Source organism: Sphaeramia orbicularis, chromosome 12 (assembly GCF_902148855.1).
Source record: "Sphaeramia orbicularis chromosome 12, fSphaOr1.1, whole genome shotgun sequence".
Classification (NCBI taxonomy): domain Eukaryota; kingdom Metazoa; phylum Chordata; class Actinopteri; order Kurtiformes; family Apogonidae; genus Sphaeramia; species Sphaeramia orbicularis.
The window spans coordinates 62,110,392-62,126,672 of NC_043968.1; the positions used below are offsets into that span (position 1 = coordinate 62,110,392).

Sequence of the window (16,281 nt, forward strand, 5' to 3'; positions counted from 1 at the left end):
TTTTTGTTTGTTTCTTCTATAAATTTAAGCAACAAACATTAAGTCTCCCTAACAGTGCACAAATGCCTGATTGTTTCTGTGTGCCAACATTTTTTTCCTGGTACAGAAACATGGCTGACTTTCACATTACATGGTTTCTGTAAGTCACCATAAATCGCCATAGGTATTAAAATTTAATTGTTCCACCCCTCAAAAGTGCAAATATATTTCTGTTCCAATTGGAGACATTTTGGAAACCACCATAAGATATGATATTACAAATGTATGTCATGTTGCAACAAAAAATTTGAATCTTTTCATAACATGCTCCGTTGTTTATACTGTTATTGTAAGTCTTCACCGCAATAATTTTCATCATGTGGGCAGTTTGCATAGTCCCACACAGTGGCAAGCAACAAATTTGCATGAGAACGCATGGACAAACAAACACGGAAAAAAATGACAATGACACAAGTCAGATCACTTGTGAACAGGAACTGTGTTTGTAAAAGTTCCAAAGAATAGAAGAAAAGAATTACAATATGGTCTTGTTACTTTACTGAAATTACAGTGCGATTATGGTACTGTTATATATATTATTACCATGAAACAATGTTTTAGCTACATCGTTCACCTCGAACCAACAGCATTTCCAAGTGTTTTATGGCACAAATTGAAAAACTGTATAAAAACAGCTGGATGGAAACACTCTTGGTAATTCAGCATAATGCTCAGTGAATAATTTGCAAGCAAAACCACTTTTACAATGTCACTGCCTGGAATGATGCCAGCACACGAACATGATGAACTGTTGTCCTCTCAGCAGGCAGCTGAGAAGAACAAATATCAGGTTCTCCCTTTTGGATGATGAGGCTGAGCTGATGTAATATTTGTCTGCAGACATCTTAAAACCAGTTTGACCTAACCTAAAGAGAGCTAACTACATTACACCTCACTGAATATTAACTTTGTAACAGGTTTATAAGTTACCAAAACTCAACATATCTAAAAACACTCTTCTCCAGATTACATTTGTGACAAACTCCAAAATTCTGTTCAATAAAAAAACAAAACAAAACTATCACCTATACTCTTCTCACCTTGGAGTTTGCCATAGGCCACCAAAGAGCCGCTGAAAGTGATGCCGCCGATGTAGGTGCCGAGGTAGGCGACTATCTTAGTGAGGTTGGCTGCAGGATCTGTGGCGAAGTGGGGGTACTCGATCATATATTCAGCCACACAGGTGAGCACAGCAGCCAGACCCACCAAGCTGTGGAAGGCAGCCACCAGCTGTGGCAAGTCAGTAATCTGGATCTTCTTAGCAATGGCCAGGCCTGAAAAAAAGAAAAGTGACATGTAATAAACTATTTAAATGCAGTTTAAAAGTACATAAAGCCAAGAAAATAAATCCTTATCCAAAGTCGCACTCGATATTTTCTTCCCTAATAATTTATGTGGACCTGACGGACCCATACATGAATAACAAATTTACAACATGCAAATCACAAGCACATGCACACAAACTCAGAGGACTGCTGGGAAACTGGTCCGTCTGTGGAACCAGGTGCTGATGATGAGAACCATTGGGTAAATTCCATGTTCGTGAGTAGGTCTACACTTTGTGTGTCTATCCTACAGGAAGTTTTGCAAACTTTCTGTAGAGGAAAACGACATTATTGTCTGTGGAGATAGTTTAGTCTGGGCTTCAGCTTTGTTACTGGAACAATTAGCATTTAAATGACCAAACAGTCCTGAAAGAAGCTGAGAGAAAGTGAGTAATGCCTGATGCTCACCATCTCTACAGACCTCCTGAGTCTGGCGGGGAGTTAGTCATGTTGTGTTTGATGTAAACATCACAGAGAGGCTCTGCATTCAGAACACCTGCTGCTTAATCTGGTCAGGTTTGGAATGCATGCACACACAAACACTGAAAAGCCCAATGACTAATTTGCAGTCAAGTGACTTCCTATCGGTTCGCCTTTTGATGTGAAAATGTGCAGACTTACCAGCAGTTCCACCTACAGCCATGGCTGCACTCATCTGTGTCAGAAGCTCAGGACTTGGTTTGAGGGCGCCCAGAGTAGCAGCGATCCCCCCCGCGACTCCCATCATTCCCAAAGCATTACCCAGACGGGCTGTGGTCTGGTTGGAAAGCCCAGCCAGGGCACCAACACAACATAAACCTGAGCCCAAGTACATCATCTGGTGAGAGAAAGAGACAGAATGTGTAAAAGTGGTTCTAGACATGAATCAAATGCATCACGGAACAAAACCTGAAAAACTAGTTGGACAATGAACAATACCTGGTTAGTCAGTTTTTTCTTAAAAAAAAAAAAAAAAAAAAAAAAAAGGTTTCTTTGTACAATCACTGCTAAAAACCCTAATTATGGCCAGTTTTTATTTTGTTTATTCAGAGCTTTTGGATAAGGAGATATTAACTGTGCTCCATAAAAGGCATCAATAATGTACTTTTACACTGGATGCCACCCATCATTAAAAAAATGAAAAATCAAAAAAAAACAAAAAACAAAGGAAGTGATTAAACACTAATGAAAACAGAATATCATCTTACATTTTCTTTTTTACACTTAAATGCTCTTAAATTGTATGCACTGGACATTTAAGGCCATTTTATTTGTAAGGAGTGAGATGTAAAATGTACAGCCTCTTCTGTCACACCTGTTCAATGTTGTATCCAGCCTGCAGAGCAGCAGCATAACCTCCAACAAAGACACCAGTAGGGAGCATGTAGAGGTAGTTGTACTCTGGAGGATCTGTAGGACGCTTGAACATGTCCAACATCTTCTGAGTCACCAGGAAACCACCTGGTAACAGAAAAACAATCTTCACTTGCACAAATCAAGTTTAAGAGATGTTTAAAATGAAGAAACGATAAGAATAAAATTAAGTATAAAAGTGAGAAAAACTAGTTTGTAGATTTGATGTGTCAGCAGGAACCAAAGCACCTGAAGCCTCTATTTTTAGACAACAGGTGTTTTAAAGCCAATAGCTGAAAAGTGTTGCCAAGCTCAATAACCTATGTTAGGAATTTAATGGGTCCACTTTGTGTCAGTGTAAATATTTCACATAGAAAACCTCAAATGTGTCAAACCAGGACCAGACACTATCTCACCGCTTTATAGGGAGAGATCACATTACAGTGTGTACGTCTACCTTTTTCCTCTGGCATGATTGCACCCACACACTAATGGGTGAATCAGAGGTGAACACTGTTTTTTTCCAGTTCATGTAATTTTAGTCTTAGACAGTCCTGGTTAAAACCTCTAAGAAGCACCTGGGTAATATTACTGAAAACCAATCTGAGTCAATATATTAATATGGAGGAATGTTCAGGTACTTAAACAATGCCAAACCAGTGTCCACTCAGTGTTTTACATTTCTTCTCCCAGAACAGGACTACTATGTTTAGAAGATTTGCAAGAATAATTACTACTGCTGTCAAAGTAAAAACCAATACATTTTCTCTGAGGCCAACATTAAATCAGTCACTAATACAATATAGAATAAAAATGTAAAGAGACATGGTAGCACAGATTGACATTTGTCTGAACATACTCTGCTGATTTAACAAACCCAGGTGTTTTCCATGCATTCCCACATCTTATGACTGTGGAGACACAGAGGGAATGAGAAGCTGTGGCCAGGGACCTGCTCCGCAAAACAGACACACCGAAAAAATTTCTGGGTCTGTTTTATTGGAGCTAAATTTCACTATTGTGTTTCGTCCCTTTCCATGGAATGTTTTTTTTTGTGTTCCCAGGGGTTTATGGGTAATGTGGTAAACCATTTAGAAATGTGCGTGTGGAACCAAAACCATGGAGAACATGACAAAATGAAATTAAACAACGGGTAGGAAACTAGGTTTTTTGAAAAAGGCTGTGTTGTTGTAGCATGTTTTTGTTAAGAGCGAAGATAAGGAAGATTTTGGTTCTAAAAGAAGTGCCACAGAACCTCAACAGCCCAAAGTTAGAGACAGATTCACACCACTTTCATGACTTTTAACCTTTATAATGTCCAGCATTTCTTACACACATAACTTAAATAACCTTCAAACAAACAAACATGACATGAAGAAGAAGTGAGTTCAATTTGAAGCTAAATATTCATATTATTGCATCAAAGTTTCCCCTAGTGTCTCGCTACAGGCTAATAAGAGAAATTAAAACTAATTCATGGCTCAGCCCTGGAGGAACACTCAGTTTCCTCGATGAATTAGGGAGTGATGAGTCTTATAATAGCTCCAGGAACACTTGTCATTATAATGGGAATTATTAATAACAGGAATGAATGTGTGTGGTCCAAGCCAGAGCCGCTGACTGTCTGAGCAGGTGGGCAAAAATGGCAGCTGAAAAACTTGGGTTGAGATGTATTATTGTATAATCAATATAAAAGTCTTCAATCTTCAGCCTGAGCTGATATTTTATTGGCTATGGGTTGCTGTAACTGGCAGGGATCGCTATGATATGTCTATGTACGGGTGACTCACCAGCAATGTTGACCGAGGAGATGAAGGCAGCAAGCACAGCCAGTGCCTGAGCAGTAGTTGCTGGGGTATAGCCACCTCCCATCAGGGACAGACCACCCACAGCCGTCAGACCTGAAGAACACACAGATTTTAGTGGTCATGACGTCACCCTTTCATGATACAGCACAAGATGGTAACAGCTTTAGTGTAGATGAAACAACAACAGAGTTTCAAACAAGCATTATTTCAGTCATTATAAATGTCCATCTTAAGACTGAACACAGCAAAGAGAATTTAACCACCACATTTCATCTTAAGAATTTCAGCACACGGTTTTCCAAGCTGGAAAGAAGTTCACAGACAGAAAAGGAAAAGAGGGGAAAAAGAGAGTGTTTACCGAAACAGGCTCAGGAAACCTTGATAACATCAGCCTTGTAATGACTTACAGCCAGTAAGATACAATGCACAGCACCCCAGGAGCCTGCACTCACACGGACATGTGTGTGTCCAATTTAGTAGGAACTGGCAGGTACAAAGAGAGTCCATTTTCAGACAAGACAAATATAGAATATAAGCTCAACAGCCTTTGGGAAGCATCATCACTGTTCTTTTACAGTAGATGTAAGTATTCTATAAACACTGTAACCTTTCAGTGCACATCTCTCTAAAAATCCGATTGGAATGTACAAACAAATTTTTTGGTTGTATTCCATGAAATAGTGTTGGAAAATACATTTCTGTGAGACCACATTGAGAGTTCTTAATTAAAATGGTGGTGGTACAATTATTTTAACAAGGCACTCTGTAATACCAAAATGAATATCATAACATTAGAATAAAACAGGACTAAAGACAGGATTTATTTCTGATGTCTATTAATTCTACACAGTTAAGACCAAAGTTTTCATAGTTCATCTGTGAAAATTACAAACAAAAATAACACAAGATGGTAAAACATTACACTAAAGATATATTAGCTGACTAGAGGACTACTTAATTTACACTTGCATGACATGCTCTAGAACAAGAATGCTTAATACGTCAATTACCATCAACTAGATCGCAACGGTAGCCATTCAAAAAAATGTTTTAGATGTTGGTCTATCATCTAATCTCCCACTTAATCGACGTACAGGGCAACCAGTCTGAGATCTCTTCTTTTCTAACACACCATGGCCACACAGTCAAACATGCATTAACTGTGTGAGGTACTGCAAAACTCCTGTCAGCTAAGTGAACTAGTTAGCCTTCAATTCATATGGATCCAAGTAAGAAACAAAAAACCTATCACTTACATGGACAACAGGAACAACACTTTTTTTTTTCCTCCATCGTGTCATATTCTAAGCATTTTTGGCTGATCTATCAAGTTATCAGTGTTATACCAAAGACAGAAAATGTGGAGAGACTCTATGGAACTCTTCATAAAAACTACAACACTGACTTGTGTCTGAAAAACTGAGGGAGAGAAAGATGAGGGAACTAAAATTATTATTTATCAGATAGCAGACATTTTTCCCCACATGAAGATTATTAAGTCCAAATGCCGTTCCACTAGGACTGATGATCATTTGGAAGACTTTTTGAGGCTGGTACCAACCAGACTATGCAACCCTGGATGACTCCATTCAGTGCAAGTTATCAGAGTAAGATACTGACTATAAATGTACAGAATTGTACTGTGCCATAAGTGTTCATGCAGGTACACCTATTACAAAGTATTTTTTTAGTAGTAGTACATTTGTAATTTTTTATTACATGAAGATGCAGCAGTCACCTTGAAATTAAATATAACCTTATAAAATAGCAATCATCTAATTTTATCTGTACATAACTGCATTCTTTAAGTGATGCTTAAGTTGGATTTTCATAATTCAAACATCTGGTAATTATTTTAAGTAAAATAAGGCATGATATTTTTATTTGGCCGGTGAAAAATATTTCTGGCTGGTAAATTTTTGGAGGTCACTAGCCAATGGCAGATGACGTAAAAAGTTAATTTTACGCCCTGACATATACCATTTTAAGTAGCTTGTGAGCTGAAAAAGTGTTGACACCCCTGCGCTAGAACATGTATAGAAGCTTGCCTTTTGTTAAAAAGTTTGTGAAAATTTCAAAAGGCATGAAAACATTGTAGACATGACATTTTAGTAAAAATTAAAAAGCAAAAGAAACACTTGCTTATGTCATTTCCAACCATATGAAACCTACTGATAATAACTAAAAAATGTTGCTGTCAAATTAGAATTAAGCATCGGTATGCCAGTTGACATGATAGGACACATAATTTCTACCAAAAAAACCCTAAAAAACCCTAAAAAGAACAAAGTAAATACACAGTTACACTATTTAGGTGTAGATCAAAGACAGGCTTGGCCACCACAACCAACAGACTGGCCAGAAAGAAAGCCAATAGCCATCAGCATACGCCAACACACACGTATACACTGGGTGGGCCTATGACCTGCTCTAAACATAAGCTACCAGGCTACAGGCAAAGAGTGACAGTGAATCAGTGCTCTCAGGTAGATAAAAGCATTTTTATCAGACACCAGCTATACAGATGCGCTTCAATGAGCCACTGGATATAAAACCAATGTCTGAGGAATTTACTATGACCCATCGGTCACACTCAGTATCAGTTGTAAGACTATAATCTCTCCATGAAGAAAATAACTGTCCCTCATTGAAACCCTAAATTCCAATATGATTCACTAATGTCTGTGAGTGATTGTGTGTGTCTTTATGATGCCTGGCAGGACAACAACTAAATCTTACTGGTTTCAGTGTTTCCATAACCACATTTAGTCAGTGACAGAAATATAAAAAAAGGTATTAAGGCGGTCATGGCAAATAGAAAAAGGAAAAATACCTGGACTGGGAGGAGAAGGAGAGAGAACGAGATGAGGATGAACAGAGAGGAAAGAGGGAAGAAAAACCTCTGGATGAACTTTAATGTGGCGCTGAAAACTAAGAGTTGGATTGCGTGTAAATTTATTTAATTTTTGGTCCAAAATTCTATGGATATTCAAAAAGATCTTTCTAAAACTATAAAAATGTCACAAATAATAAATTACCCTCTGGCAAAGTGTGCTGAAACTGTTACGTGGAATGCACGTAATGATGAATTATGGCAAGGTTAAAGTGAGTTAATTGAAAAATACAAACATATTACCATGCTATAAATGAAAGGATGCAGAACCAGAAGAATAAATACAATGGTGTGAAGACAGGAGCAGGGTAGAGGTGTGACTAATAAAATTTTAAAGGAAGTGAAAACTGTCTATTATAGTTGTTACACAGCTAAGCTCTGATGTCCGGCTGTGTGCAAAAGTAAACCAGCAAAGGACTTCTGTGACCTACAAGATCACCAGTGTGTTACTTCCTACCCCTGTGTGGCTCTGAAGACTGATCAAAGACATAAGAACACACACATGCACTTACCTCGCTAACCTCCTAACCCCTTTGTGTCAAGTTGTAGCTGACAATAAGGACACAATCTTTTAAGTTTTTATTTGAGCTGAATGGCAAAACTTAAAAGGAACAACACCCCAGGGCCAGGCCTGACTGACATGTAACATGTCTGAGGTGTTTTGGGACCAAGTTTGTTCTTTATGTTAAATGGGACAAAGCAACCACTAGGTGATCCAAAAAATGTTGGCTTCACTGATATGACCATACATCATAACCAAAGGGCAACAACCATGCCTTGAAACTGAAACGAAGGTAGAAGTATCTTATACCACTGACAGAGAAATCCTGGCTTTAACTACTGTACCTTCCACCAAAGAAGTATTTTCTCTTGAAATACGAAGTGATTCATTTTCCTCAGGAATCACTATGCTCTCATTCACTTTTTTTTTTAAGACCCTCTATCGCTGTGCCTGATTTTAATGCTCATAGTGAAACGAATTCTTAACCCTTCCAGTCAAATGTGGAACCTTATTTCTGAAAAAAAAAAAAAAAAAAAAAAAATCAGTATGTGCAGTAGTTAATGGCAAGATATAAATAATTTGACAATGCCTACTGCCACAGTACTGTGGCACAAAATATCGGTTTGTCTATTGCCACAGAGACAATCAAATGTTAGCATTTGTACAGTGACAATAAGCAGTAATGACCCTTTGTTGCCACAGAGCCAATCGTGGATACCGTTACATGAACTCTTTAGCCTCTTGTTGCCACAGCACTGTGGCGATATATGGTGTACACATGACAATGAAATTATGTCAATCCACAAAAGTTTAATATCGTTTTGGCCTTTTGTCCACATGACACCAGTCGGTGCCCTAAAATGGAATTTTTGGAGAACTGGCCCCAGAGTGGAAAAATCTCACAGCACTGCCCTTGCGATGCCGTATGGGCAAAACACCATTTTTTTGGAATCTATGACATCATAGTACCATGTGACCAGAAGAAGAAAACCCCGGATGTAACCTCATGAGCATGCTCACTGCATTCTTCTGTGATTTTAGTGTCTCCTGCGGCTCTGTCTGTGTTTGTGTATAGTGCCACACATAGGTGTGACATACACATTTACACCGTTTTAACATTGTTTTCCCTGTTTCCACCTGGACACAAATATTTCTTGAAACGATATGTGTATGGACGCAAAAGAATCCGCAAAAGAAAAATACCATGAGTGTTGTCATCTGGACGTAGCTGGTATCCTAGCCTTTTCTTGTAAATGGATTGGTACATGGCATGTGCGATACTTATTGCCACAATACTGTGGCAACAGGGGGACAGGTTACCAGTCTACACATGATATAAACGAGGGCGCTGATTGGCTCTGTGGTAACAGACAAATGGGAAAGTTAGTCCCACAGTACTGTGGCAATAGCCACTTTTACACATCGATAACACATCTGATGTTAGTCAAGAAAATCTAAGTTTGTCATAAGATGAAGAGAAAGACTGTGAAAACATATAATTAGAAAGACAACACACCTGCCATCACAGAATTTATCTTTCAACAAGCTGCTCAGAGCTACTGAAACTTTCAGTAGCTCTAAATTCAACTAAATTAGTCATTGACTAATTTTGCTGTCAACTATTAGTCAACTAGTCGTTGCAGCCCTAACAAAGCCGCGATACATCTCTCAACCTGTTAGGATTTTCACCTCTTAATACTTTTACACCCAATCTTGAACTGTGTCAAGGTAATGGCTCTTTTTGTGGCAAAGATGTATATCATGCCAAATGAAAGATACAGTCCAGTGAGCATTTCACACAAATCAGTGTTTCTAACAAAGTGTTACTGTCCTGTACTGTCCTGAAATTATTATAAAGTGACAATGTATGTAATGCCATAATTTAAACAGTATCACAAATAATTTGCCCTTTGAGATCAACTACTGTGCATATTTTTCCAGGGTTGCATAAGGCAGACTGGAAGGGCTAGCGATGTAAAGTGGTAGCTGATAAACCAATAGGTGGCATAATGTTGGTTAGGGTTACTCTTATAGTTTTGATCATGGCTTATTCTAAATGTATTTCATCATTTTATGTCACTTCTTACAACCCTGTTGAGGCTGCATGTTCAGCCAGTGTTGTAATGGATAATATCATACAGTAGGCATATGGTGATTCACATATTAAACTCAACTATTTTTCATGAAAATGAGGGAGGGCAAACTACATTCACCTGAGATGGCGTTTGTGACAGACATGAGTGGAGAGTGTAGGGCTGGAGTGACTCCCCACACTGTGTGGTATCCCACGATGCCAGCCAAGCCGAAGGTGGTGACCATCTGAGTGAAGGCGGCGTTAGGAGCAGACACACCCAGACCCAACAAGGTGGCAAGACCTGGTGCCGGCAGAGACAAAGTAACATGAGTCTTAAAACAAGTCTTTGTTCACCCATGGCTTAAACCCCCCCCCCCCCACACACAAAAAAACCCCGAAGCAATTTTCACATTCAATTCTCACATTCAATTCAGTGTCATAAATATATGTCACTCAGTTTTTCCTTTGTTGCCTTTTTTTTAAATAAATATCTCTCTTAAATATCTGTCTTAAATTTGTCTTGCAATACTAAAATGTAAACCATTGGTGAAACATTATCTACTGGAAAGCTATGAACCATGTTAGAAACGATGGTTGGACTGAGTGGATAGCCTTTACCCAAAGCAATATGCAAGATGTGGTAGGCACTTGACCACCCATGATGCTTTTGCTTCCTGTGTATTTAACAAGTAAGCATACTATAGTTAGCAGTCTAAATGGATCTGACTTTTTCCAGACAGAAAAAAAAAATTGATTAAGTTGTTCATGTTCATAATAGTCAGCAGCAAATGATCAAAACTGCTTAATTACATGCCCTGCTAATAAGCATGTAACCAGCACTAAGCAAGTTTTCACTCCAATAAAAGAGCAGCTCCCAACAGTAGCTGTGCGGTGGTGTTCAGTGGGAAACTGCTGGAACACCTCAACAATGTGTGAACCACATTAACTGCATGTGGTGCATTTACACAGAGAGCTGTGTGGCACCATGGGAACCACTCACCTCAGCTCCACTTCAAACAAACACTCAGCGTGACACTGTTTTTACAATGTACACTTCCTGACACTAACAGGGTGTCTGTGTGTGTGCTTCTGTCACTTCTCGCCTCCTGTGCACATTCCTCCGGTGACCTAAAAAGTTGATTACTGACCTATCCTTCACCTTATAGCAGACCTGAACCTCACATCAGATCCACTAAGGACATGTAGGGCCCAGTTTAGAACCTGCCTTAATATTCAATCATCGCTAAAGTGCAAGTCATGCACTTTCAGCTGATGAAAATGAACAGAATGGTCAAAATCCTCACATTGATATTTAAGGTGCATTGCTTAACAGTGTCCCCTCATGCAGTGAGTATCAGATCGCAAATGATCACTCAATACACATCTGGATAGGCTTTGTGATGCCAGGTGTGAACTGATGCACTTACAGTTGACCATTTCTGTTCAGATATGTGAGGATTGATGTTAATGCAAGGACTGAACAGAACTCATCTATAAAAGAATAAACTCTGCCTACATGTTTATTCTTGACTTTGCCCCTTGGCTCTAGAGAATCAATTTTTTTTTATGGAATATTTGGTTTAGTCTACAATAACTTACCTCCAGTGTACAAACCAGCACTAGTTAATGTAGCCCTGAAGGGACTGATCTGTGCTGCCTTCTCTGCCTCCAGTTCTTGGACACTCTTGGGTTTAGGAGGAGCTGCAACAGGCACATTGTTAGGCTGCGGAGCCGGGAAAAGGTTCTTTCCATTCTGTAGAGGACAAGAAGTAGTTGTTTTTTTGTTTAATTGACAAGTGAACAGCATCCATGGTTTGCCCTCTGGCTGTATATGTGCAATCTAATCAAATCATGATCAGAGAATGTCAATAGCAATGAAGATCCACCACTTTCATTATTAACTTTCACAAAATAAGCCTTAATCATAAACACTGCATTTGTGAACTTCATCACTGAGCATTTCATTAAGATGCAACTCAAAATAGCGTCATCCCATTCTGTTTGATTGACCATATATTCACATCATAGCACTTCATTCTAGTGAAATAGCCTGAAGTAATGCTAAAACGTTAATGTTAACAGAACTAAAAGGATCTAACGATGTGTAACAGTGGAAACGTCAAAGCAAACAGCTACTATACTTAATGAGTTGAGATTTACATGATCAGGGATCAGGAATGCCACCTGCAAATTCCACTTGATTTTACATATCAAGTTACTAAAAACTCAAATTAAAACATATATGAGATATATACACATGTATATCAATAGACAATGTAAGGATATTAGGCAATGGTGGAGAATTGCATACATTTATTTTTGGTGGTAGGGCAGCAGTTTGCTCCAAGTCATCTCAGTTGTCCATACAGAAGTTATTATTACTATACTTACTTTGAAATGATCAAGAACCTCTTACTTCAACTGAATTACTGTTTTGTAAGAGTTAATTTCTAGAGGAATTAAATTGGGATTTGTCTGTAAAAGACAGTACATAGAGCTTGATGAGCACCATGAAATTTTATTTTGGAGCTGTCAAAAGATTAGTTGTCCAAGAGTGACATCTAGTGACTGTTTCACAGACCTGCAGGGCATTTGAGGTCTACATGACTGAATGTTTCTCAGCATGTTTCAGCTGGGAATTTTCTGTGAAATCTTACCAACTGCTATGTTTTGCTGCCAGTGTCACTAGAGCCCATACCTGCATGACAATAGATCCCCTGATGACATGATCCATGGTTCCATAGTCAAACTCTTCCCTGACGTCAAAGTAAAAGTTGTCCTTGTCTGGGCTGATGGCCCGAATCAGCTTGGTGATGTTATTGGAGTACAGAGTGCTGGACTGTGTTGGCAAACGGCTGGGCAGGTCTGTGTAACCAATATGTGTCACACCCTATACAAGAAAGTACAAATATTTATGATTCATTATTAAACTGTAGGAGACAAGGTACTATGTGGATGTTAAATGGTCAGAATATAGCCGACCTTGTACACTGACAGCTCTCCTGGGACTGTGGTTTCAATGTTTCCTCCAGCCTCAGCAGCCAAGTCCACCACCACTGACCCATCTTTCATGCTTTCCACCATCGGTTTGGTGATCAGGATTGGTGCCCGCTTACCTGGAATGTTAAAATTCAATTTCAAATTACTAAAATTAATGAAAACAGGGAGACAAAAATAAAACTGATGTGTACACAATAACTGAAGTAAAAACAGAAAAACCCTTTCATGAATAGGGTCTAACTGACTAGTCTGATAAATACTGTATTATAATATACTGATGTCATGTATTCTTTCATTCTTGGTTTCTCAGCTTCCTAAAAATCAAAGTTTCCCTCGAAATACCCGAAAAACAAAATACAAAACTAAAACACTTTAGTAAAACTATTCAATTCCACAAAATAAAAATAAACCATATGCACTTGTAACACCACACAAAAATCAAAAAAACAAACTTAAAGACTGATAAAGATAAAAACTAATGAAAAGTTTGAAAGCTATAATAACTCAGTTCCACTCATCATGGCATAAAGAGTAAAAAAGTGTCTGTGCATACCAGGGATGAGAGCAGTGCTGATGACAATGTCCACGTCCTGACACTGTTTGGCAAACAGCTTCATCTCAGCCTCTATGAACTCCTTTGACATTTCCTTAGCGTAGCCTCCTTGACCCTCTCCTGACTCCTTGAAATCCACCTCCAGTGGCTCCGCACCCAAAGACTTGAACTGCTCCAAAGCTGCAGCTCTGAGAGAGGAAGGAGATGATGCATCAGACATAACGATCTACAGTAATAGCACAATATTGTCATCCCACTTGAGATTTTGTTTATCAACATTTCTTTTCACAAATCACGACCAAGTGTTTTGTTGACTATATGGCATGAGGATCATTCTATATAAAATCAAGGTGCCCTCTTGGTTCATGTCAGGAAAATGAAAAAAAATTGCATGCAAAAACATATATCAAATCCATGGATGTTTCAAAATTCTGAAACTGTAGTCCAAGCACTGTGAATTTTTGATGATTAGTCCTCAGCGCTATGCTGAGCTCACCAGTTGCTTATTTTTCACAAAATTGGGCTTAAATTTGTACTGATCATCCAGTTGTTGCTGAATTTAAAATTAACTAACAAATAATTTGTTTCACAAATATAGAATCTTGCAGTTCATGAAAAAAAAAATTCACCTCCATTAGCTTTGGAATGTAAGTCTAATGTATCATATCCCTTTGAGTTGAAACCCAAATTCTGGCTACATATTTCCCCAAGAACAATTACCTGAATTTCCTCCACCCTTATTTAAGGGAAAGTGTTAATATTCTCTGCAGATACAAAAAACCCAAAACAAACAAACAAAAAAAACTCACTGAAAGACATAGGAAATGACCCATGAAGTAAGTGTAAAAATTACCTACGGGTATATAAGAAAAAAAATAACATTTCATTAAACATCAAAAATTAGTATCTGTATCTAAACTTCTAGAGTGTTCACATCCGTACAGAACATACAGATATAGATAGCTAGATAGCTAGATATGGATTCATTTCATTTAAAGTATGTTACATGAGAAACTAACCTAGTGTCAAATCCTCGGACTATAGCTCCCATGGCCCTGGCAGAACCAGCTGCAGCTAAACCAGCCACACCACCTCCAATAATAAGAACCTGTTCACAGACACAAATGTCAAATCATATGGAATGATTAATATATCACTACAACAAGTTCTAAATGGTACATACAGTAAACATTCATTAAAGATACACAGACCTTTGCTGGTGGCACTTTGCCAGCTGCTGTGATTTGTCCAGTGAAAAAGCGTCCAAAGCTATTAGCAGCCAACACAACTGCCTTGTACCTGAAAATACAGAGGGGATAATGACATTGATGACAGATATAAAAAAAACAAAAAACAAAAACACTAGAATGGACACGTGCTTCAAAATGTGCCTTTGCCTCTTTAGACTGTTCCATTCATACATTAAAAATTATTTTTATTTATCCACTTCAGTAAAGTGTTTTGGAAAAGCTTCTGCAATACAGTCTGCCCTCTCTGCAGCTAGGGGTGACTCAATCAAAACAAAAAAATTGTTTGATGATGCTATGAAGCAAAGTCAGAGAATAGAAGTAACTGTTTTCAGCATCCATTGTTGATTAACAAAGAAGTGCGTGTGCTGCGGCTGCTCTTCCGCCTGTGCTGTGGGCATCAACCTAACTTGCCATAGCTCTAGCGTGATTGGTTTAGTGCGGCACTACTTAATTATGATTGGCTGTTCTTATGTCTGTCAAAACATAGACGAATGAATTATATCAAAATTATATCAAGCATGTCCCATATTTCTATCAAGGAAAGTTATATCGCGATATATATTGCTATCTTTTTATCATCCAGCCCTACTCACATTATGCCATTTCCTTTTAATGACAAATTCACAAGTGATGTGAAGTTACTGGGTGTACTGTACAGTTATTGAAGTTTCAAGTAAAAAAAAAAAAAAAAAAAAAAATGGCATAACCCTCGTAATTTTGGGATATTTTAAAACAGAATATAGCCTATAATTACCCTGCAATGTTTGCCATGGAGCTTAGAGCATCATAACCCTGAGCGATGGTGACTCTGGGCACCTGGTCCATAGCCAGCACTGTGGCCTTCTTCTGAGACAGCATGTCCATCAGCTCAGGGTTCTGAGCTGGGTAGACGAAACTGATTAAAGTAGCTGCATCTTTCATCATCTCCACCTCATGGACACCTAGTGTGGGGTTGAAGATGGGAGCACGGACCTGGAAGCAGAAAAACCAAAAGGATAAAACATGAAAACTGAGTTAACATATCTTGTCAAGATCCTCCTGGTGGCTGGGAAGAAGACCATAACAAAGAACTGTCTTAAGACTGATGCTCTGTCTTACAAACAATGGCTTTCAATCATAGATGATATACTTGTCATGGAACATCTTACATATGAACTGAAGTTGAAAGAAAATCTCTTCATAAAAAAACTGACGGAAATGGCTGACATTCAGGGAAAATGTGTCTATTAAGGGACCTAAACACATTCTGATACAAACACAGGCTGTTCTTTTCATTTGTTTGTTTTCTGCTCTTTAGTTTCTTTTCTTGCTCCTCAACCTGAGGAGATTAGATTGTATTATACTGATAAAAAAGAAAGATAAATAAAAATTCCACAAAAAAGAAAAATAAGTTAACATATTCTACTGTGTTTTTCCCCCTTCTGTCTGAATATCAGATTAGCCAATAAGATAAGATGTTTCTTCCCAGAGATAACCACTTTCTTCACTTCATTGCCCACATTTTC

At 38.3% G+C, this 16,281-nt stretch overlaps 1 protein-coding gene across 1 annotated transcript in view; it reads right to left on the minus strand.

Moving 5' to 3' along the window:
- The window catches only part of nnt (nicotinamide nucleotide transhydrogenase), a 38,465-nt gene that overhangs the window by 15,953 nt on the left and 6,231 nt on the right, over nt 1-16,281 (minus strand). The window contains exons 4-15 of the mRNA XM_030148909.1: nt 15,531-15,748; nt 14,738-14,825; nt 14,546-14,634; nt 13,527-13,714; nt 12,956-13,089; nt 12,672-12,863; nt 11,573-11,726; nt 10,113-10,274; nt 4,487-4,597; nt 2,659-2,804; nt 1,986-2,181; nt 1,080-1,313 (exon numbers count right to left, since the gene is read on the minus strand). Coding sequence (XP_030004769.1) covers nt 1,080-1,313; nt 1,986-2,181; nt 2,659-2,804; nt 4,487-4,597; nt 10,113-10,274; nt 11,573-11,726; nt 12,672-12,863; nt 12,956-13,089; nt 13,527-13,714; nt 14,546-14,634; nt 14,738-14,825; nt 15,531-15,748 — 1,912 coding nt within the window. The remainder of the gene's footprint in view (nt 1-1,079; nt 1,314-1,985; nt 2,182-2,658; nt 2,805-4,486; nt 4,598-10,112; nt 10,275-11,572; nt 11,727-12,671; nt 12,864-12,955; nt 13,090-13,526; nt 13,715-14,545; nt 14,635-14,737; nt 14,826-15,530; nt 15,749-16,281) is intronic.